Source organism: Trachemys scripta, chromosome 11 (assembly GCF_013100865.1).
Source record: "Trachemys scripta elegans isolate TJP31775 chromosome 11, CAS_Tse_1.0, whole genome shotgun sequence".
NCBI classification, from domain to species: domain Eukaryota; kingdom Metazoa; phylum Chordata; order Testudines; family Emydidae; genus Trachemys; species Trachemys scripta.
Window position 1 is genome coordinate 19,290,762 of NC_048308.1, and position 23,863 is coordinate 19,314,624.

Consider the following 23,863-nt stretch of genomic DNA (forward strand, 5'->3'; position numbering starts at 1 on the left):
CCAATACACTTTCAAAAAGGAAGGAAACCATTTTCTATAACCACATGTAACTTCCCGTGAAGCCCCAATAAATGTTACAGGAGCTCCTTTTTATGGATGGCAGGTAATGATGGTAAATAAAAAGTATTTCCTTTGAGAAAAGAAATAATTCCACACATGCTAGTTTAAAAACTATACCTTGAGGATTTCTAAAATACTCACTTCTCTTTGCAAATTTTCTGACATAATTCAAGTCTAGAGATCTTTACAAATTGAAGGTGAGAGGTGTGATAGTGATATATTAACATGTGAGAAAGATAACTTTGGCAATCATGGTTTAAGTGGGTAGGATTGACCAATGTGGATATCAGGGAGTGTAGACAGGAATAGATGACAGTAATCAAGACAGAAGATTATCAATAATTGGACAAAAGGTTGGCCATGTGGACATAAAAAAATGGTGAGATGTTGTGAAGAAAGAAGTACCAGGGATTCGGACCGAACCTGGATATGGGGGACTAAGGAAAAGAAGTCAAAGATAACATCCTCGCAGGCTAAGTGTCAGGGAGGAAGGTAGTATTATTGACATGGCAAAGCAAGTTGTTCTACTGTGCAGTGCCATTCATAAATGTATAAGAAATGCATATTGAGAAAATACTCCATGCCATAATAAATACATATTGGGAAAATAATAAATATTGTAATTATAATTACAGGTTGTATGCCTGTATACAGCTAGGGCAGGGGTAGGCAACCTATGGCACCCATGCCAAAGGCGGCACGCAAGCTGATTTTCAGTGGCACTCAGACTGCCCGGGTCCTGGCCATCGGTCCTGGGGGCTCTGCATTTTAATTTAATTTTAAATGAAGCTTCTTAAACATTTTAAAAACCTTATTTACTTTACATACAACAATAGTTTAGTTATATATTACAGACTTATAGAAAGAGACCTTCTAAAAACATTAAAATGTATTACCGGCATGCGAAACCTTAAATTAGAGTGAATAAATGAAGACACACCACTTCTGAAAGGTTGCTGACCCCTGATCTAGGGTTTTTATATATTAATAATTTTTGCATTAGATCTATAACTGCAATTATTGGTTTTACACAATACCCAAAAGAGGGAAATATCAAAACCATTAATTTATGCTGTTTATTGTACTTACTATAAAAATGTGTGAATTTTAGACCTATGCCAATGTAAAAAGCCACAGACCTCAATCGAGACTTATAATGCCCCTTTGTATGCCATTGTTCCTGCTGGGTTTGCAGTTAGTTTCTCTAGTTAAGTGTTCAGTGGGGTGGGTTGAATCCAGGGCCGGCTCTGGCTTTTTTGCCACCCCAGGCAAAAAAGCCTCCCGCCGCCCCCCGCCCCCCCAGCGCCGGCTCCGCTGGCGGCCGGAACCCCAGGAGGAGGGCGGAGAGCCGGCCGGGGCTCCGCTCTCCCCGGCGGCCAGAGCGCCAGGGGGAGGGCGGCGAGCCTGTTGCGGCTCCACTCACCCCAACGGCCGGAGCGCTGTGGGGAGGGCAGCAAGCCCAGTCGCGGCCCCACTCTCCCCAGTGGCCAGAGTGCCGGGGGAGGGCCGCGAGCCCACTGCGGCTCCGCTCTCCCCGGCGGCCGGAGCCGGAACACCACACCGCGCCGCCCCCTCCAAGTGCCGCCCCAAGCACAAGCTTGGTGGGCTGGTGCCTGGAGCCGGCCCTGGTTGAGTCTACCAAATTCATTTTACTTGTGATCAAACAAACTTTGGATTGAGGTTTACTGGGGGTTGGGGGAACAGGAAAACCCACTCAGCCAACTACTCACTTTAAATTTCAATTTTATAATACTTTCAATGTGTTGCAGAGTTCCCTGGCACATGGAGTATTACTTACAATATTGACATCTGTCTCCAGTATACTCAGTCAGGCAGTGACAATAGGGCTGATTTCCAGCAGTGACACTGCAGGTTCCTCCATTTTGACAAAAATGATCACACACTGTTTGATTGCAGTTTGGTCCTGTAAAACCCAGCGCACAGCTGCATGTAGGCCTCCCTATTCAAAATAAAAACAACTATTTTTATGGTAAAAATAAATATGCATTAAACTCAAAATCAGTACTTTTAATATAAACATACATTTCTGATCATAGTAAAAAGTTTTGATTTTTAAGTCCAACAAGTATTTTTTGCTAGACACCACCAAAACATTTCATTAATTTGTACTGTTGTAAAGGAATGCACCTTGGCTCCAGAATTCTAGTAGAAAAAAGCACAACAATAAATGAAGTGGATGCTCCAATGATCACACCTAGTGATTTCACCATATTTTTGCAGATTCTCTTATCCAAAAATATCTGATCATCTACCATTTTATTGGAAAGTCACATTACATGTAAAGATAATTTTATGGTGATTTCTATGGTTTATATGGTAAATGTTTAATAAAGCTGTTAAGTTTATTGTATTAGAGGGGTAGCCGTGTTAGTCTGGATCTGTAAAAAGCAAGAAAGAGTCCTATGGCACCTTATAAACTAACAGACATATTGGAGCATAAGCTTTTCGTTGGTGAATACGCACTTCGTCAGACACAAGTTTATTGTAGTTAATGTAGACATATTTTGACATTGTGAATTGTAAAGTTGATGAGTAACTCTTATTATCGAAGACATCAAGTTGCTTCTTGTCTTTGCTATAAGGGGTAGGTTGAATATGGAATCAGGGCCGGCTCCAGGCACCAGCTGAGCAAGCTGGTGCTTGGAGCGGCAGATTGTTCGAGGCGGCATTCTGCCCAATCCTAGGGCGGCACGGCTGCTTTTTTTTTTTTTGTTCTTGTTCCGCTCCGGCCGCCCTGTAGGGGGTGGCGGCGCAGAGAACCAGAGTTCCCTGCAGGGCAGTCCTCTTCCTTCCCTACCCGCTGACCAGAGGGGAGCCCTCATGGCAGGCGGCGACGCAGCGGGAGGGGCCGCGTGGCATTGCCCCTGCTGTAGCCCTGTCCACCCCCTTCTCTCTCTCTCCTGCCCGCTCCCTCCACCTACCCCCACCCCCAGCCGGTCCCCCTGCACCCGCGCTCCGGCCGCGCCGCAGGTTTTTTTTTTTTTTTTTTGCTTGGGGCAGCCAAAAAGCCAGAGCTGGCCCTGTATGGAATTTACTACCATGCTCATTAACCGCTTCTACCACCAAGCAATTCAGTGAAAGTTATGAATATAAAATTCCAAGTCTTTGGCTGGAACACAATATTTTTGTTAGCACATTTACAAGTAGGGGGTGTTGTAGCTGAAGTGTGTCAGATAGTTTCAGCAGACTCTAGCAAAGCCTCATTCACAGGTGACCCAGAAGATTTTGGGGCAGATAAATGTATGGTACTGGGAAGTAATAGAGACTGTGGCTCACCTGAAACAAAAAGATCCCTTAAATATCTGAATTCCTATGGTACTGAGGGTACATGAGGGTGAGTTGAGCAAGATCCTGTGGAGACCAATGTTGATACCAAGATGTGGACTGTCTAGAATGCATTGGTGCATCAGACACTGAATGGTTTGAACATGTGCATCTAGACTCGGACTCAGATGGTAATGATATAGCGGTCTGGGACACTGGTATAGATACTGAAGGTACAACATAGTCTGATGGTGTGGACTTCTTTGAAGTGTAATGTCTATTAGAATGGACATGGCCACCTGATGCTAAAGAAATCTTTGGTACCAAATCCAGTTTAGTAGCAGAGTGGCTTTTAGAGGAAGTCTTAGATAACCCTTGAGGTACTGGAACCAACTGGACCTTCAATAGTACTCCCTTTGTGACCTGAGTCTCTGGAACATTCTTTTTGATTGGTGACTCAGATGCCTGAGAAGGAGAGCTAACATTCCTGCTCTTCTTGTCAGCACCCAGAGTCTTACTGTGAGAGGCTCTTGGTACTGTGGATTGAGATGTAGGTACTGTGTCCCTCAAGGTTTTGGTGACCGAGGCCCAGAGGGAGTCATGCTACATGGCTTTTGGTGACCATGATCTAGAAGCAGATGGGGCACTAATTGAGGTTGGGCATTGGTGTGCAAGAGAGTTCTTGGAGCCTGGATTGGAGGCCAGTCTTAGGGCTAGCTTCATCATTAACAATTTACATTTTATTTCTCTATTTTTATGAGATCTGCTTTTGAAGGAGGAGCAGATTGTACACTTGGCCGATGTGTGGGTGTTTCCCTCACAATGGAGGCACTGAGAGTAGCTGTTACTGACCACGATAGCTTCCTAATAGGAAAGACATCATTTAAAGCCTGGGGATCCCAGCACACCCCAGAAGCATTAATGCCCAGGAGAGGAAACAAAAAAGAGGGGGAAACAAAACAAAACCAAAGGCCCCCAAACTAAATACACCTCTACCCCGATATAATGCGACCTGATATAACACGAATTCGAATATAATGCAGTAAGATTTTTTGGCTCCCAAGGACAGTGTTATATCGGGGTAGAGGTGTACAATGAATTAAACTAAGCTAAGAAACACAAAAGCTAATGATAATTAACTTTATCTAAGCAAAGCAAGCATGCTTAACACTCCATCTTAGGCCAAAGACTGTTGAGAAGGAACTGAGGGCAGTTCACCCACGTAGCTCTGCATATCCTCAGTACAGGGCACGAGGATGTGTATAGAGCACATGCATGGACCAAACAGGTACTGCTACTAAAAATCTCCAATCAAGGGTGCATGCACACCTGAAGGGACCCTACTCAAAGAACTGTCTGGATCCAACAGGAGTTTACCATCTGCTCCTTCTCCTTTTTTAAATCTATATTCTACTCTGAAGTCTCTAAACTTCAGTCCACATCAATTGCCTTGACTTGCCAATTCTGCCCTACCCTTTCACTCCTTCTAATCTCCCCTCCTCATTCCTTTCCTTATGAATCACTCTTTCTCCCCTGGCCTTTCCCTCTACATCAGTTTCATACTGTTTACCATATCCTAAAGAAATCTTCACTCAACCACAATTGTCTTTTGATCACCCCATTTCTGTCCTCCTCTTTATCTCTAAAGCTCCTTGAATGGTCAGTCTCTTCCCAGTGCCTAGAATTCTTCTCTTACAATGCTCTCCTTTTTCTATCCCTGTTCCACTGAAACTGTTCTGACAACAGCCAGTAAATGACCTCTATAAAGAGTTTCAAGATATGTCTGCAACTGGGAGGTGTGATTCCCAGCCTAGAGTAGACAGACTCATGCTAGCTCACCTGGAGCAAGCATGCTATAAAAAAGCAGTGTGGACACTGCAGCACTGGAGGTGGCTCAGGCTCGCTGGCCAACCTTGGATCCAGGGGTTCAGGCGGGTTTGGACTTGGGTGACTAGCCCTATCTGCCACTAGCCCCATAACATCCACACTTCTAATTTTCACACGCTAACTTGAGTTGAGTGAGCATAAGCCTGTCCACCTGCACTGGGAATCACTCGTCCTCTTCTCCATATTAATTCTGCTACACCATCAACCGCTTCTTCATCTGTCTTTCTTTCTTGGGATTTGTGACTGTGTCCTTACCTGGTTCTCTTCTACCTTGCTGTTTACTCCTTCAGCATAACCTTCAGTAGATCTTTCCTTCACCTTCCCTCTCTCTTTTTGTGTTCCTCAGTCGTCTGGCCTAGGTCCCCACTTTTCACACTCACCCCTGGGTGACCTCATCCACTCTTCTACTGCCACTTATTACCACTATATTATTCACAACTCTCATATCCACTTCTCTATATGACCTTTCATAGTTTCACCAATATCTTTTGGTCAGTGTCCTACAACTTCATTAAATTAAACACAATAATGACTGAATCTCTGATTTTTCTTCCTATCTATGCACATTTTTATATCATACCTGTCATTATAGTTTCTCAGTGCCTCATAGAAAGTTCTTTGATGAAAGAAAAGTGGTCAAATTCTCCTCTCTGACAGATGGGACTATGCCTTGTTTATATTTTTCTTCTCCTCTCTTCTCTCCTCTCCTATTACCGCTTCTCCTCCTCCTCCACATTCTTCCCTTCACTTCTTTCCTATTCCCTTTTCAATATTCTCTTTTGTTGTTTTAATGAATGCTAAGTTGAAATGTTTGCTCCCATGAGATTAGTGCTCAGTCAGCCAATCTCTTCCTATAACTTGTTCTGTAGGAATGAAACCATCAATTTAAAGTAGCTCAAACTTGGTTGAATATGCAGTAACCTACTTAAGCATCAAAATATGTCTCTTGTTCTCGAAGCACCAAATCAACGATATTGAATTCAGATGCTGACGTGCAATGTTTTTTTTTTTTTTTTTGGCAAATGACTCAGAGTTGTACTCTTGTATATTTTGTATTTGGATTCTTGCCACTGGGTTAAGTGGTTTCAGACAGTTTTGAGTTAAATCATTGTTGTCTGCTACATAAGAGTATTAAAAAAATAATAATGACAGAATAAGATCTAAAAGTTTGAAGCCTCTGTTTTCTTGTCAAGCTCTTTCATCTTTTTAAAAAGTGATGGGGAAAGTGTATTTTGCCTGTTCATGGGAGAATTTTATTCTCTTCTGTGCAACAGTAGGCTTACAAATAGGCCCGTTTTTGAAAGTTATGTGAAGATTTCTTTCATTTTATCCTAAAACTTATTTTTGTCATTTAATTTAATGTGTCAGCTAGAAATGCCAGCAGTTCATTTTCCATTAATATGCAGAGAGTTATCATCCAAAATAATATTTTTTTAAAAATAATGCTTAGCTCTTATAAAGCATCTTCTATCTTTGAATTTTAAAATACTTCTCAGATTGTTTTATTAAAACCCATACAATGACTGATAACAGTTACCACATCATACTACCCTACAGTAGTGAGATACTGTGGTCTAGTTGACTGACCAGTGTCCTGATATTCAGGAAACCTGGGTTCTGTTCAGCCACTGGTCTGTGGTGTGAGTTGGAGTAAATTACATAATTTTTCTGTGCCCCAGTTGTAAAATAGGGATGATGATAATAGTGGTATCCTTTAAAAATGCTTTGAGATCTACTGATGAAAAATGCTATATAAGAATCAGATATTATTAACAGAGATATCAGATAATAGCATGGAGAACATTTTTATAAGATTGCCTTATGTACATCCAACCATCTCAAGGTGGGAATCATAATCATACAACAATCTTGTGTCAACTTGTGTTCTAAAGGTAAAATAAAATACATTGACACTATATCCTTTTTGCTCTTTCTTTCATCCCGTTTTTCTGTTCCTCAATTAGCATATTCTACAGCACTTGCTGTATGGCAACATTGTCTTTCTCTTCCCCTACCTATCCCTCATATGTTGGCCACACCTCCAGGATCTCCATCAATTAATTAGCCCCTTGTGGAAGTTCCTGTAATTAAATGTCTACACTGTGTTCTCCAAAATTAAGTGCCTGTAAAAGCAGCAAGAAGGCAACAACTTTTGACACACCACATTTTCAGCACATGCTCCAGTTGGATGAGCTCTACACTGGAGAATGCCGTCTCTTTAAGTAGGTGAAGGTTAGTGAAAGCTGACTCTTGCTGCAACTATGTCTGTCTCCACCTTGGTCACTTTTAGAGTGTGATGAAAGATTTCTACTAACTGCAATGTTTCTAAATTTATTGGTGTTTAGTCTCTTCTCTGGTATTTGCTGTCTCTGCTTCTTTCAGGGTAGATGGTTCAATTAATATGGGGGTTCATAAAGTACATATTCCCTATTTTGAGGTGAATTTTGTTTGATCCTGATCTAAATAATGTAAATTGTGCCCAGATGCTATGCATATTAAATGCTTGTAAATATAAACAAATAAAAATAACTTAAAATAAAGAACCAACAATGGATTTATATATTCTTAAAAACTGAAAATTTATATTCTGCTTAATATAGTTGGAAGTTGCTAGTCCTTGAGCTCAGACTATCTTGTAAAAAATGGAAAAATAAATATGAATGACGATTGAGTCTCACAGTATCTTCAACACTTGAAAACTGATGGAATGGGGAACAAGCAGAGAAAATATATTCCAGTTATGCATTTTTGCAAATGTTTTGTACAGCATTTTAGTAAGTCAATTAGAGTATATCTTGTTTTGATTTTACAAAAAAAATTTGAGGGTAGGTAAAGCAGATGTGACACCAGAGGCACATGCAGCAAAGAGTCCTGTGGCACCTTTATAGACTAACAGACGTATAGGAGCATGAGCTTTCGCGGGTGAATACCCACTTCTTCGGATGCAGAGGCACATGTAGTTATCTTGTGAACAAATCACTTGAGAATGGGAAGTGTGTGGGACTCATATAAAATGTTTCTCAGAAAGAATAGCTAGCCCAGTAAGTGGTGTCTGTGTTATGATCAGATTACATAGAGGATTTTAGATTCATAGACTCTAGGACTGGAAGGGACCTCAAGAGGTCATCGAGTCCAGTCCCCTGCTCTCATGGCAGGACCAAATACTGTCTAGACCATCCCTGATAGACATTTATCTAACCTACTCTTAGATATCTCCAAAGATGGAGATTCCACAACCTCCCTAGGCAGTTTATTCCAATGTTTAACCACCCTGACAGTTAGGAACTTTTTCCTAATGTCCAACCTAAACCTCCTTTGCTGCAGTTTAAGCCCATTGCTTCTTGTTCTATCCTTAGAGGCTAAGATGAACAAGTTTTCTCCCACCTCCTTATGACACCCTTTTAGATACCTGAAAACTGCTATCATGTCCCCTCTCAGTCTTCTTTTTTTCCAAACTAAACAAACCCAATTCTTTCAGCCTTCCTTCATAGGTCATGTTCTCTAGACCTTTAATCATTCTTGATGCTCTTCTCTTGACCTTCTCCAATTTCTCCACATCTTTCTTGAAATGCGGTGCCCAGAACTGGACACAATACTCCAGCTGAGGCCTACCCAGCGCAGAGTAGAGCGGAAGAATGACTTCTCGTGTCTTGCTCCTCCTCTAAAGGTTTAGACTGCTATATGGTAGCAAATAAACTGTCCTGTTCATCTGCAAAAATAAATATGTCAGCACTTTCTCCCTTTAGTGTCCATGAGATTGTCTTTTCTCAATCTAGCCATCATCTTAAATTCAAAATATGAATTATATATGAGAAGAGTTAAGAATAAGGACTTGTCTAAATGTGGACATTCACCTGTGGACATTGGCTCGAGGTATGTCAACAATCTGAATACATAACTGAGAAATAGTTTGTATGTTATGTCTCTTGGAAGGAAATACAGTCTCTTGGAAGGAAAGACTGAAGATACTGCTTTGTGTATTAGGTGAAGTAAACAGTCGATAGAATTATTTCATTTTCATTACAGAGAGAAATTGTGAGAATTTTTATATGCATTCTAATTTTTTTTTAAACTAAACTCTGTTTCCTTAAATTTCAAATCATCTAGTTGAATGTCTAAATTATCAGAAATTACATCTTTGTTCACTCTGGCAATAGTAGACTCAGGACCAGGAATTTAAATACAACAAACCTCCCTTAGAGAGACCACCTGTCATAAGAGACGACTTGCAGAAGCCAGGGAACACCACCGCTCTCTTGTGTGCCATCTCTTGCAAGTGACCACTTTTGCTAACTCCCATGAGTGGTTGCTCTTGGCAGGTTTTACTGTATTCACTTCGTGTATAGGCATATGTACACTCTCTTTCATTTTTCTATTCCATTTGATACCATTCTTACAGAACAGAGTGCAGTCTAATATAAGGAGTTCAAAGATAGTACGTTAAAGGATAGCTTGTCTTGACATCTATAGTTTATGTCCACACGATAATTCACATTCATGAGACTGAAGACCCATCAGGGTATGGAGGTTTTATTGGGAGAATTTTTAGTATACACAGTTACTTATTTGAAATATAGGGCTTGATCCTTTGGTAGAACCAAGGTATGCACTCTCTCAATATTGGGGGCAGACAGGGGCTAGTTTGGCCCATAGGGTAAATTAGAGCAGGCTTGGGATTGTTCTCAACAATGCTGTTTGCAGTGGCTCCTTAAGAACCATTGTGCTAGCTATGGATCAACAGAGCATCTTGAACTCTAGCTGTGCTCCATCTCACCCCCAGCATTCCCCAACTGATGGTGGACAGAGGTAATGATTTTGAGGTAGCTACATTACTTCAATGCCAGTTGGGCATTATCCCATTTTTAATAACCCCCAACTTCTCTGTGTAAGGAAGGTTCTGGTCCCTTTGTGACAAGTGAGGAGTACAAATGAGTTGTTCAGCGTGGGCCAAAAATCTGGCCTGACATCTTATAAGTCTCCATCAAGGAGAAGCTCCATACATTGGTTAAAAAAAAAAAAAGGCAGATTAAACTGCAATTCTGAGTCTATTAAGACTGATATTTACAAGGTTTTTAAAGCGGCATAAAATACTTCATCAACTGTTCTTTTACCTGTGCCAAGGAACAGCCAATTTGATTTTCTGCTTATTTCAAATTACTCTAATCAAGAATTCTATTTCCTGCAAATATACTAGGCATACAGGTTTATCTAATTTTGTGATCTTCCTAAACCTTGTTAATGTTTTCGATAAACTCACTTATTGCTCTATTATTTTATTTTGTACTTTTATTCTGTAAGAGAAAAGCAATTGTATTTTTTTTAGACTTTTACTGTTAATATTAATTATTTTTTAAAAAATTCCTGTTAATTTGGTTTGCTGGAAAACATTCATTACTATTATCCAAACTTTTAATTAGATCTTTCAGATGTGTGCTTTTAATTAACTGATGACATTTTCTTTGTTCAATTATTGTAGTTCAATACAACTGTCATAAACTTATAAATTTTAATTAAAGCTGCCCCAACTCTAGTTACATAACGTCCACATAGGAATTTGCCAAAAGGCTTAACTGTAAGTAAACCAACAATGAATAAATCCATGAACTGCCAGTGGGATTTGTTTAACAAATTAACATTTGTGTGCAGATGAGGTTCTACAACATATAATACTCAACAAAAATTTAACACAATGTTTTTAAAAAATGAATAACGCTCTGCAATTGACTTAATCGGTTATCAAATTATTATTATTAATTTGGTGGTAAAAGAGAACAGAATTTATATGCACACATTGGAAAAGCATTTCTTTATCCGGACTCATTTTGTTTATAGAATATCAATGAGGAATTTGTATTTATTTATTTAGGATACATTTGGGTTACTATCTGAGCCCAACTCCAATAATGCTGAAACTATTTTGAGTCTGAAATAGATTTTTAGGCCCTGATTCTCCATTATGCTAAGACCTATTTACACCTGTCTGGAAATGTAAAGGTGATTTAAAATGCATGTAAGTTCCATTTCTGCCCACTTTGAAACCACTTTATTGAGCAGTGTAATGGTGAATCTATTCAAAGCCACTGTAGATACTACCTAAGGAAAAACTATTGCAGTTAGAAGTATTCACAAATATATATATATATATATATATATATATATTTATTTATTTATTTATTTTAAATCTTAAAGGACACATATAGTGTAAACTAACACACATTAGAGTACTACAGTATGTCCTTAATCACATCCTGATATATCATAACATGACAATATATCTTAATTATGGGTAAGAGTTATATTACCATGCTGAGCTACTGTTGATAGTCTAACTAGGGAATGTAGTTTGTAAAAGAGGGCGTGTGACAATTAGAACAAAGAGGAGTCCTTGTGGCTCCTTAGAGGACCTTAGAGACTAACAAATTTATCTGGGCATAAGCTTTCATGGGCTAAAACCCACTTCATCAGATGTATGGAGTGGAACATACATTAGGGAGGTATAAATACACAACATATGAAAAGATGGGAGTTTCCTTACCAAGTTGGGGGTCAGTGCTAACGAGCCAATTCAATTAAGGTAGAAGTGGGCTATTCTCAACAGTTGACAAGAAGGACTGGAAATCACTTTTGTAGTGCTAATGAGGCCAATGTAAACAAGGTGGCCTATTTCAAACAGTTAACAAGGAGGTGTGAGTGTCAGCAGGGGGAAATTAGTTTTTGTAGTGACCCATCCACTCCCAGTCTTTATTCAGGCCTAATTTGATGGTGTGCAGTTTGCAAATTAATTCCAGTACTGCAGTTTCTTGTTGGAGTCTGTTTTTGAATTCTGTTGTTGTTGAAGAATTCCCACTTTTAAATCTGTTATTGAGTGTCCAGGGAAACTGAAGTGTTCTCCTACTGATTTTTGAATGTTATAATTCCTGATGTCGGTCTGATACAGACTAACATGGCTACCACTCTGAAACCTGACCATTAAAACTCAGCAGAGATGCTGCTTTGTTTTTTAACTGTAATATGACACACCTTACATTTACTGTAAACTGAATTAGCTGCAAGTGTATTTGAATTCCCTCTGCTTTTCCCCATCTTGGGAGGGGCAGGGACAGCAGTATAGTCCGGTCCAGTAGAGGAAAGGCCAATTTCCATGTGGGGGAGAGGAAAGAGCTTATTTCTCAACCTCAGCACCGCCTTGCAACTCAAATTGTATGTGGAAGTGTGCCTCCTCTGCCTCTCATTGAGAGGGAGGGAGGATTAGGGGAGCTGACTGGGTCTCATTAATTCTCAATTTCAAGCCCCTGAGGGCGGGAGGGAGAATCTAAGCAAACTGCAGAAATGCCTGGTAGAAGAGACTACAGGATTGTTTCTGGCAGCACTGCAGCTACAGCCAAGTCCACCCCCCTGGCCCGAGGAGAGGCAGGGCAGAAGCAGTAAACAGAGCAGAGTCTATTTACTCCCCCATCCTGGTCCCCAGCCGAGAGTCAGAGGCCAGGAAGCAGTGACGGTAGTAACAGCAGAGGCTACCCTTCAAGCAAAAGGTAGGAGATGGGACACAGCAGCTGGGGATGAGCTAAGCCCCTAAGCAGGACACAGGAGGCAATCAGCAGGCATCAGACACGACACTGGGGTAGCTGTAGATGTGCTCCCCACAAACATATAGGAGGAATTGGCTGATAACTACCACCTTTCCATTGCTAAAATGTTGGGGAACTTCCCTGTCTCGTGTATTCCTTCTCAGGAGGAGGGCTACTATGGGTGAAGGAATAAGGTGGATACGGAATCTAGAAGCCTGCCCATAAGCTAGGGTGGCAGATGGCCAAAAAAAGGGTGCCAGGGAGTGAGGAAACACCTCCAACAGCAGAGGACAGTGCACTCAAGCTAACAGAGGTTTCATCAGAAAAAGAGGGGTTATGCCCCATACCCAACAGATATCAGGCATTCCATCCATCTCTCTCTACAGGGAAAACCACACGGGACGAAGGTGCTTTTCAAAACTGAGATGCTAGGAGACACTTTGCAGGAACAGATTGGTACCCACTGGTCAAAGTCTGTTAAGGAAAATGTTTGGAAAGAAGACTATGTGGATGTATTCACTTGTCTGTCCATGAAAATTGAGTGGCAGATATGGGAGTGGTGAAAAAGAAAGAAGGGGACAAATCCAGCAAGCCCAAGGTGGCTAGGAAACTAGAGAATTTTTAGAATTAGCTGCAGTAAACACACACACACACACACACACACACACACACACACACACACACACACAAATAAATATGTTAAATGAACCCAAAATGAAGTGTCACCTTTTTCAAATATTTAGAAGTTATATCATGGACACATGCCACACATGGTGATGAGCTATGATTAAGCGAGGAGGAGTTTAGACTTACAGCTGCAGAAGAGCCAATCTTGCCCTGGGGTCAGAAGGAGAAAGACTTGCGGCTTAAATGCACAACTCCTTACCATCCTGCCCAGCATGTTATACAAACAGCAGGTTACCTGTACCAAAGCTGCAGGCTTTGGATATTGTCTCAAATGTTTGTTTCACATTTAATAAAGGGACGTGTTTTCATTCCTATTGCCTAGAGAAGCATAGGTGTAAAAGAATGTAGAGGTCAGTATAATGATGATCTGCTATGGGGTAGAGGAAAAGCCCCATCTTGTGGAAAGCAGGGTGGTCATCAAGTGCCCAGCACTCTGATGAGAGCAGCAGGAGAAAGCAGCAATCATGGAAAAAGCCCTATCTCCAATTAAAAGACCCTATTATGGCATTATCCTAACAAGACAGACGGGGTTTATATAATGTAAGAGATTTGTAGTAGGCTTTCAAAATCAAGTTGCGGAGGAGAGGCTTTATGTGTGGACAGAAATTTTAAAATCCATAAAGATTATAACAAATAGTTCAAGGAAAAGGGGTGGGGGGTTGTGTAAATGTGTAGAATAAATCCAAACATTTCAGTCAAGATAAAAGTATAGAAGCTGCATGCAAATATTTACCAAGAGCAGAGGCTACACACGTTCCTCCATTTTGACAGTAATTGTAACAGTGGTTGGTTTCACATCTTTCTCCAGAATAGCTTGGCCAACAGTGACACCTTAAATCACCCTTCTCATTCATAATGCATCTTCCTCCATTTTCACAAGTCAGTTTACATGTATCCTCTGTAGTAAAAATTCACAAAGGTTACTGGGCTTTTCAAAAATTCTATTTCAAATAATCAGAGAAAATGATTACTCATTTGAATACTTCTTCCACTGTAAGGGCTACAGAATCAGAATTTAGTTTCCATCTGGGGGACTTGGGAAAACTATACTTTCCTATCTCATCTGTCTTGCCCTCATGCACCCTCTTCCCCTATTCCTCTTAACTCTTTCCCTTCTGTGTCCTCTCTGCCTTTGTCTTTTTGTTCAGCTAATAGCTGCCTAACTCACCCCCACCCACAGGACTTAAAAACAAACCAATCAACCGTCTAGCCAGGGTAGTCAATAGGCAGACTGCGGGCCAAATATGGACCACCACACACTTTTGAAAGGGCCATAAAATCTTTTTATTTACTTATTATTAATTATATTATTATTATTTTAGTGTTATTTTCTCTGGAATCTGGACTTTGACTATACATTTAACAAGAAATGTGGACCTTAACAATAAAATAATTTATTGCCCCTATCCTATTCCATCCTTTCTCACAGTCGCCCCCCCCACACCTCCAACATGCAGAACTAACATGTTTAGAGACAATCACTTTACATTTGCAAACATCAGTCTCTTCATATGTATATTCATTTCCCTTACTCTTTGTCTTGTCTATTTAAATTGTAACCTTTTGGGGGGAAGGGCCTGCCTACTTCTCTGTTTGTACAGTCTGTAGCCCATTCTCACTAGGCCCTAGGCACTACTGTAACATAAATAATAATATTCTTGAAGCCAAATTCAGCTCAGGCATAAACCTACTGTCTTCCATTATAGTGGTGCCAGAACATAGCAAGAAATTAATATATTTATGTCAGTTTCAATGCACAAAACATTCAACGACATCAAGAAGAAATCAATTGTAGAATATCATGTATACAATGCTGAAAAGTTCAAATAATTATAATCGTTAGGTTGCTTAAATATCCACACAGCTTTCAAATCCAGTTTGGCCTATCTTTCTATTGCTTACAAAATGGATCACATGAAGCTGGACTGATTAAAATGTCTGTCTATTCCTGCCTTCTATTCTTGGTCTACAATTGCAGAAGTGTCCATTTTAAAAAAAAGGATGTCACAAAGCTCCAGGAAGAATTCAGTATTATGTCCACCAGAAATATAGATGTTTCCCAAGATTAGCATTTTGGAGCTAAAACAATATATAACAAAGGTTTCTGTTTCTTCTAGATTACTCTAGGATTGGATGATCTGAATGGATTAAGATCGACATCCTTTGATATATCCTTTTATACAGTTCAAAGTGTATTTCTTTGTTCATACTGAGATTCACATGCATGAACATTTCCACAAAAATAGCTCTAATTTATTGGGTCAAATATAGAACTTGGTTAAACTTTTGCAACCTCACTGGTTTGCACACCTATAATAATTAAGGGGAGAAATTGAACAATTGTGTCTTTTGAAAAAATAGAGAAAAAGAAAATATTTTCCTTTATTTTGGTTATAGCTGATGCCACTAGAAATAGAGCAATTATAAAAATAATTCTATGATGCTGGAATGAATGGGTCCCCATAGAAACACACAAAAATATAAAAATCCAATATTTTGTATTATAAAAGCATAATTAAATATTCTTTATCAATTTATTTTCTTTATAAAATAAGTTAGTTCAAGAATGTTAATATAATTTTTATATGAAATAATTATTAATCAGCAAAGCTACAACAATAATTTTGGATTTTACTAATTTAGAAATATTAAAAGTAGGGTTTCAAGATGTAACAGAGTGGCAAAGTTCAACAACCCCATGTAGGAATGTAGGACTTTTAAAATAAGTAGTTTTGATGTTAGAGGCTAGAAACCTATGTTAAGATGCAAAATTATTTCCTGACTCAGATCAGGTGAATCCTAACAACTGCAATCAGTTTCTGAGGTGGTAGGAAATGAAGGCATGAACAGAGGGATCATGTTAGGTGGGAGGGGGGAACTTGGAATAGAGAAGCTCAGAAGAAAGTTTATGCTAAGGTTTACAATCTATTATTTAAATTAATGACAAAAGACAAATCACTTGATGCTGATAAATTAGGAACATAATTAATGTTTTACTATTTGGAGCACAGAGTAAGAATCGACCTGCTTATGCAAGGATTCCAAACTCTGGAAGCTTTTTTTGGTGAAAAATGCAAATATGGTGACACTGAAACATTTCAGGAATTTGTGCAGATTTTGCCAAACTGTTTCAGTTGGAAAAAACTAAAAATAATAAGATATTTAAATTTTTCAATTCAAACTGACTTTTTATTTTGAAATTTCCTTTAATTTTATTTTAAAAATTAAACATTATAAATGCTCAGAGTCTAAAAACAAGTTGCACTTCAGACTGAACGAGATGTTTCATTTGGTATGAATTTTTTTCTTTCACTTTTTTGGAAAAAAAAAAAAAAAAAAGTGTTTTCAGTGTGACCCAAAACAAGCTTTTCAAGTTTATGATACTGCCAGGAAACCCAAAACTCCATTATTTGCACATTATTCTAACTGTGAACTATTGATATAGATATAAATATACATTACTCTGTGTCCTATCTCTTCCACTCTTCTTTCTCTTCTTAAAGAAAAAAAAAACCCTACGTGTACTACTCCCTAAAAAGAACGGAAATCAAAGACTTAATTGTTTGTAAAAATGTGGGTGAGTCAAATTCAGGAGACATTGAAATAAAGAAATTATGAAGTCATTCACTTTCTATTATTTATCATGATCTTTCTCTCAATCTGGTACATAATGGGGAAATAGCAAGCCCTGAGATCCTAAAAGAAAGAAAGGTGGAACATAGGGAAAGGTCATCTCAAGGGGAGCAAAAGAAGTATTCTCTCTCTTTTGGCTTCAGTATAATACATAATGAAGTGGTAATGGGTTTTTGCACACCCAGGCACATAAAATTCTGCTTGTTTTCTCCTTAGAAAAATCAAAATGTCATTTATGGTCTTTCTACTTGATATGATTCTCTCTTAGTGTAGCCATCAGGAAAAAAAGAATATGTTTGTCATTGAGGTCTTTTGATCAGACTACTTTCGAAAAATGCAAGAAATCCCCCCCTCACCCTGATAAAATTTATCCTCCTTCAATTCCCAATCAAAACAATTCCTTGGATTAGGAGGAAATATACACAGATCCATTTCCAGAGGGGTAACAGAGCAACAAAAAGTTATGTGATTCCTAAAAATTACATTGAAAGTTTATGGAAAAACGAGGAGATGGAAGACCCATAACTTTCTCTCTAGAAAAGTACCACACACACAAGGTACTCTGTATTTAGGATAATTGAGATATCAGCGTAGGAGAGGGGGATTTTTTAAGCACCCAATGACAGAGGAGCACAAGTCCAATTGATTTTCAATAAACCTATTCACTTTTGAATAAAAGCACTGAAATCTACAAAAGAAAAAAGTACTGTAAGTGCAAAGAATTATTAATAGTCACATTTTTCAAATGAAGTAAGTAAAGCACAAACAGATTTAATAGCTTGGATGGAAGGCATTGTTCCCAAATGGGAATGGACTATGAAGTCAAGAGTCTTGAGTTCTAAGCTTGGTTCTGACACAGTCATCTATAATTATTCTGTAATATCTATTAATGTTGAAAGTAAAAGCTGGGATGCAAACAGATACATAGCTAATTTAGCTATGTAGTGAGTGTACATATTATGTCAGTTGCACATTGAGGACCCAATCCAGCAAAGCATTTAAACTCAAGCTTAGCTTTAGTATGTGAATAGTCACATGCTTAAATTCTTTGCTGGATCAGAATACAGATCTGCTCACGAGCCATTATTAGTTTGGTCAACACCACTCATCCTTTGAACTTAATAATTTAGTGACCTGTCCAACCCAATTATTTAAAATTTAATAAACCCAATCTTTATTAAACCTAAACAAACATACACAAAGAATGTGTACCTCCAAAACACAACAACAAAATTAAGATTGCTAAGGACAAACAATGTATGTAACATCATTTACAAAACCCCACCTCTTAACAAAAATGTAATAAAAACATACTGTCTTCATAATAAACTAACAAATTATTTTTATCAAATGTAGAGACATGCATATTTATCATAACACCCCATATGAAATAGCAACTACTGTAACTGTGGAAAGCACAGTAGGATACTTCCACTGAGTGCAATTTTTAATATTTGCTTTAGCGAGGCTAGTTACGAAGAAGCAGTTTTGAATGATAGAAAATAAGGATCTATAAGTGAGACTGTTCAAAAGAAGCAGAAAAAAAGGGTCGAATGACCAAATTTATTACCTTTTATTCAGATAAAATGATTTTGCACAGTGGTTTAGGTAACCTGGCTATCTGCAGAAACCAAAAGATGAGTGCTTCAAGACCTCATCCTAAAGGATCTGTAGAACAACTTAAACTCCTGGATCCTGGATAGTGATTTCTCCTCCTCGTCGTCTTCTCTTTTCTTTTTTTTTTGCAGATGACATATAGATTTTCAGAGTACTGGAACATCAGTAAATGAAGAGAATCTCAGTGATTTAATGAGAATAATCAGACACAGTGATCATACTTCTTTCAAGAGTGAGGTTGAGGCTGTTCAAATCTGGGCTGTGCAGGAGTCCCTGATTAGGAGGCCTGCACAGCTGAACCACTGTCAAGGAGGAACCAAGGTCATCTCTCATTCAGACAGAGAATCAAAGGCCTCCTCAGACACTCAAGTGATGAAGAGTATTCTTGATTTATGCTTTTTTTATTTGATGCTGATATTAAGGGTTGAAGTAACTCTATATTTGGGCCAGGGATGAGATAGGTTTTCCATTCCCAGGACTCTGATGTATTTTTCCTTGAAGCGTAGAGTGTTTTGACTTGTTGGCAGACAAATTGTGATGCTTCAAAGGTATCTTCTTTTTATAAGTGTGATCTTCTGTTTCCATGCTGAACCACTTTGCCTTCTGTTTGTATGATATGCACTGATGATATTCAGAAAGGTGGTTTTCTGTGAAGATTATGACTTCCATTGTCTCATTGTCCAGTGAAAAAGCTCCTCTTTCCTTGAAGGCTGCTGATGCAAATCTATATGGTTTTGTTCTTCACTGTTACATAGGTTACTACCACCTGGACCAGATCAAATTTTGTTCAGGGCTTCTTTGAAGGATGCTGGATATGTTTCAGAGTGCTCTTGACTTTCTTGTTTCTTGAACTTTTTATATAGAAGTTCTATTCAAAGAATTAATCATCTATTTAATTAAGGAATGGAAGAAAAAGGTTCTAGACCCTGTAATTTTATAGTATTTCAGTCTGGCAATTTATTCTGTTGTTACTGCATGGATTTTCCAAGTTAGATCTTATTATTTTTTCAGAGAAAAAATGGACTGACATAGTTTCCTCCGACTTTAATTTGGAAGAAAAGTATTTCCTTGGATACTTTTTCTTCCGTTCTTCCTTTTGATTTGGCTGCATGCTCCTTGAGTTATTAACCTTGTGACATGTTTTCTCAGAAAGCTCAAGGCACAAAATCTCTTGTGCTGATCTTTGCCAGTTTTCTCTGACTGAGAGTAAAAGAGCCGACCTTTCCCCATAGATGAAGCATTTGAGGAGGCAGTAATACAATACTTTTTGGACGTTTTCAGCTTTTGGGGATTTGGGGACTACAGTCCTCTCTTGGGAAAGATATGGCTCTATGCTCATCCCCTGGGCTGGAAGACACCAAACGGGTGGATAAGCCTCTGTAGTAAAAGCTTAATGAACTACATTATGGGGAGGAGGAGGAGGAGGAGGAGGGACTCCCGCATCTTTCTCCAAGGGGGAGAGAATTCATTTCAGGAAATGGGAGGATATTTTAGTCTCTTGCTTACTCTTGAGAACAATGTGCAGTTTGCCACTTTCCCAGCCAAGTGACAAAATATATTAAAGGGTTGTATAGCCTTATGCCAAAGCAGTGTGATCTTTTCTATCCTGCTGAAGAGCCCTTCCTGCTCTGGGGGAGTACTCTCTAGGGCTGCATTTGTCTGGCATCTAGTCCTGATCTCTGACACAGCCTATCTGCAAGCTGCAAGCACAACTTTCCCTTTGAAGACTGTTGAATCCACTTCACAAATTGAACCTTTTTGGTTTAAAAAAGATCCTGTTAGCCTGCTCTGCCATCTTAAAGAGAGAGGGGGACGTTATGAGCATGCATTTTCTGCGTGATCTCAGAGAAAAATAGAATTTTATTTTACAGCCCAAACTGAAAGAGAAGGCCAGGAAAGGTGGCAAACTGAGGCAAAAAACAAACAAACAAAAAACTGTTGACAGTACTTGAACTTATATTACCAGTTCCAGTGGTAAATTCTCCTTTTAAAATACAGGTAGTATGCCTCAAACCAGTAGAATCTTTCAAAACAGAAGTAGCTTTATAAGTATGCTCACTGTGCTATTTGCTACATGAAAAGCTGAAAATACGAAAGAAAAACACAAATATGGCACAGATTGAACATTTGGATCTGAATCTTTGCAGTTTTCCTGAAACTTTTCATGCAGTCAAGAGAGCACAAATATACTATATTTTAAATGTAACTGGTAAATGTTCAAATTAGGAATATGGAATTCATGTACAATTTTCATTATTAGTGTTTATTCAGAGGGAAGTGCTACAACTTTCTTCCAGTGCAAATCTCTGTATTGAAATTTAAACTTTCATCTTTCTGGCACATTTTTAGTTTCATTGTGCTATACATTAGACATAATAAACATAATTAGTGCAAATCCAGCACTCTGTTGGAAACCGAAGCAATGCTCAATCGATCTGAAAACTACAGCTTACTTCCGAAACAGAAAAACAGGTCTGCTTTCGTCAATACATAAATTAGAAACAAAGCTGTACTCCATCAATTGTAATTAACTACTCGAGAGATCAGCTGAACACTTCTCCAAGAATAAGAAAGAACTGGATATGAAATGTTTTTGATTTTGTTACAAAAATATTAGGTACATTCAGAATACTAATCAATTGTAACAGATACCAGCTAAAAAAGATAGCTGATTGTAAAGAGCTGTAAAGGTCTCAAATATATGCTTTTCAATTATAGGATAATTAATTAGCAATAAGGAGAAATGTGCAATATGCATTTAGTTTGTACACAAATCTATTGAGGAGTCAGTGTTCAGAATTCATTGTATAGTGTTTATAAATAAAAAACAGATAGATCAATGGATCCTTCTATTATGACATATCAATGCTAATAACTGCTATGTAGAATTTCATGAAAAAAACAAAACCCAATGAGGCAGAGCTTGAGTAATGACATCTTTTTTGACAATTTCTGGGATGAAATTAATGAAAACAAACGCATGTTGTGCAAAGCCACAATCTCTAGGCAAAGCAGTAGAGTACTTCACATTAGCCATAAAAAGCTTATAGAAATGAGGTCTGATTAGCTAAAATGAGGGAGTGTCATTTGTTTAGAATAACCATACAGACTCAGCCAGGCACTTCTCAAAGTGTGTTCAGCCAGAAGGAGGTCTTGAGACATTCATTCCCCAGAAACAAATATAATAATTCACACTGCTTTAGGTGCCCTGATGGCTGTAGATAACCAGCCCATTTTTACTATGGTGAACTTGTGTTTTTGGTAGTCCATTAAATTACTGAAACTTCATTAGCTCCTTTCCCACATGTTAATATTACACCTGATAATAATTTATGTGCTGTACAATAAACCAGTCACACTGGATAGTAGTGTCATTGGAATTATGCTATAGTTAAACATCACAGTGCAATCACAGTGTGGTTATGCTTTTGACACATGTAATTACTATGAATTCAGATAACTGGAAAGTTCACTACATCACTGAAAATAATTACCATACCAATTTAATGTAGTTAGTATACCTAGCTTCTAATAGTGTATATATTAAGAACACCACCAAAGAGGTGGTAATAAGTAATTCAGTCATGTGGTTAACTATTCAGTTGTATAAATTAATGGTCCCTGATCCACCAAAGTACTCAGGCACCTAAGTCTAAGTCTCAGATATAGGTGCCTAAGTCCCAGTTTTAGGCTCCACTGCAATCCACAGAAATCCTGTTGAACTCTCTAGGGGTCTACAGTCGGTTGCCGCCCACGTGTTCAGGGTAAAAGTTCCCTCAGCACCTACGTTTCCATCTTTGAGCATGCATACTGCTACCTCACTCCCAGGTGTCTGGATACCTATTTCCCACCTAAGTCCCAGAGCAAATTATGAACCAGGAGAAGATAGGTATTCAGCCGCGTAAGTCAAGTGTGGGCCCTATCTGATATGTGCAGAAGCCATCTACTGGATCAGGTCCCATTCAAACTCTGCTTGTGCTGGTGGTGCTGCCTCCCACATTATAATGTTTAGCCCAGTGGTTTGGGATGTGGGAGACCCAGATTCAATTCCTCCCTCCACCTGATAGGAAGAAGGTATTTGAACACAGATGGCCTACCTTTCAGGGGAATGTTCTAACCAATGACATATGGATAGTCTCATGTAGGGGTCCCTCAGGCTCTCCTGTTGAAGGTGTTCACTTTAGAGAAATGGTGATTGGAGCAGGGGGACTGGAGTCTCCCACCTCCCAGGCTGGGCTACAGAATCATTTTCACATGCTCTGTCTGGCCCAATGACTGATCTTCTGTGAATAAATACTAAATATTTATTGGGCCAGAGAAAGATAATGGCTGTTATTCCTTTTAGCTGGAGACAGTTTTGGAAAGAAAAAAAAACAACAACAACCTTGTTTGACAGTCTCTTAAGTGGTATCAAAGATAGTCATAACCATTCTTTTTTTGGGGGGGAGGTAAAGAATTTTATCGAGATGGCCTGGAGCTGGTATTGTTGCTCTTGCTGTTAAAACTTCAATCTCGTTTCACCTCAGGGGGTATTAGGGATTCATCTGGAGCCAGCTGATGGCAATATCATCTAGGTCCTTCTCTCTGGCCTTGTCTGGTCAGGACATCTCTCAGGATTAGGACAACAAAGGCCCAGAGTCCCAAGCAGCCTAACTAGAAGTGCCAGATGAAGACTTTTTCAGCCATGAAAAAACAGATTTTAAAATCTACTTCAGAGTATTTTAGCAATATCAAAATATATCATAGATATACATGCTGGAATCCTTAGTTAAGTTCTGTATATTTCAGATGCAATTTAAGCTGCCACCTTAAATGGGCAAATGAAAACACTCAAAAAAAATATTCAAAACTAGAGAACCTAAATTGAAATCAGAGTACAAAGAAACAGTTACTGAGCAATTTATAAAGAAGTTATAGCTAGTGCAAGTGTGGGCAGCTATTTGAAGCAACTGATCCCTCAAAAGTCTCCAGTTAGTGAAAATTCAGTGAATAGGACACTTCTCCATATCTATCTAAAACTATTATGCTGTGGACAGCCCAAAGAGATTATGCTGTGGAAATGCAACTATAATAGACTTAAAATCTTTGTCCTATGACAATATCTTTCCTAGCAGCTCAGTTGTTCA

General features: G+C 38.8%; 1 protein-coding gene across 1 annotated transcript in view; it reads right to left on the minus strand.

Annotated features, from left to right (window-relative positions):
• LRP1B (LDL receptor related protein 1B) overlaps positions 1-23,863 on the minus strand; it is a 1,021,752-nt gene that overhangs the window by 48,446 nt on the left and 949,443 nt on the right. Inside the window, exons 83-84 of the mRNA XM_034786032.1 lie at positions 14,221-14,385; positions 1,859-2,020 (exon numbers count right to left, since the gene is read on the minus strand). Coding sequence (XP_034641923.1) covers positions 1,859-2,020; positions 14,221-14,385 — 327 coding nt within the window. The remainder of the gene's footprint in view (positions 1-1,858; positions 2,021-14,220; positions 14,386-23,863) is intronic.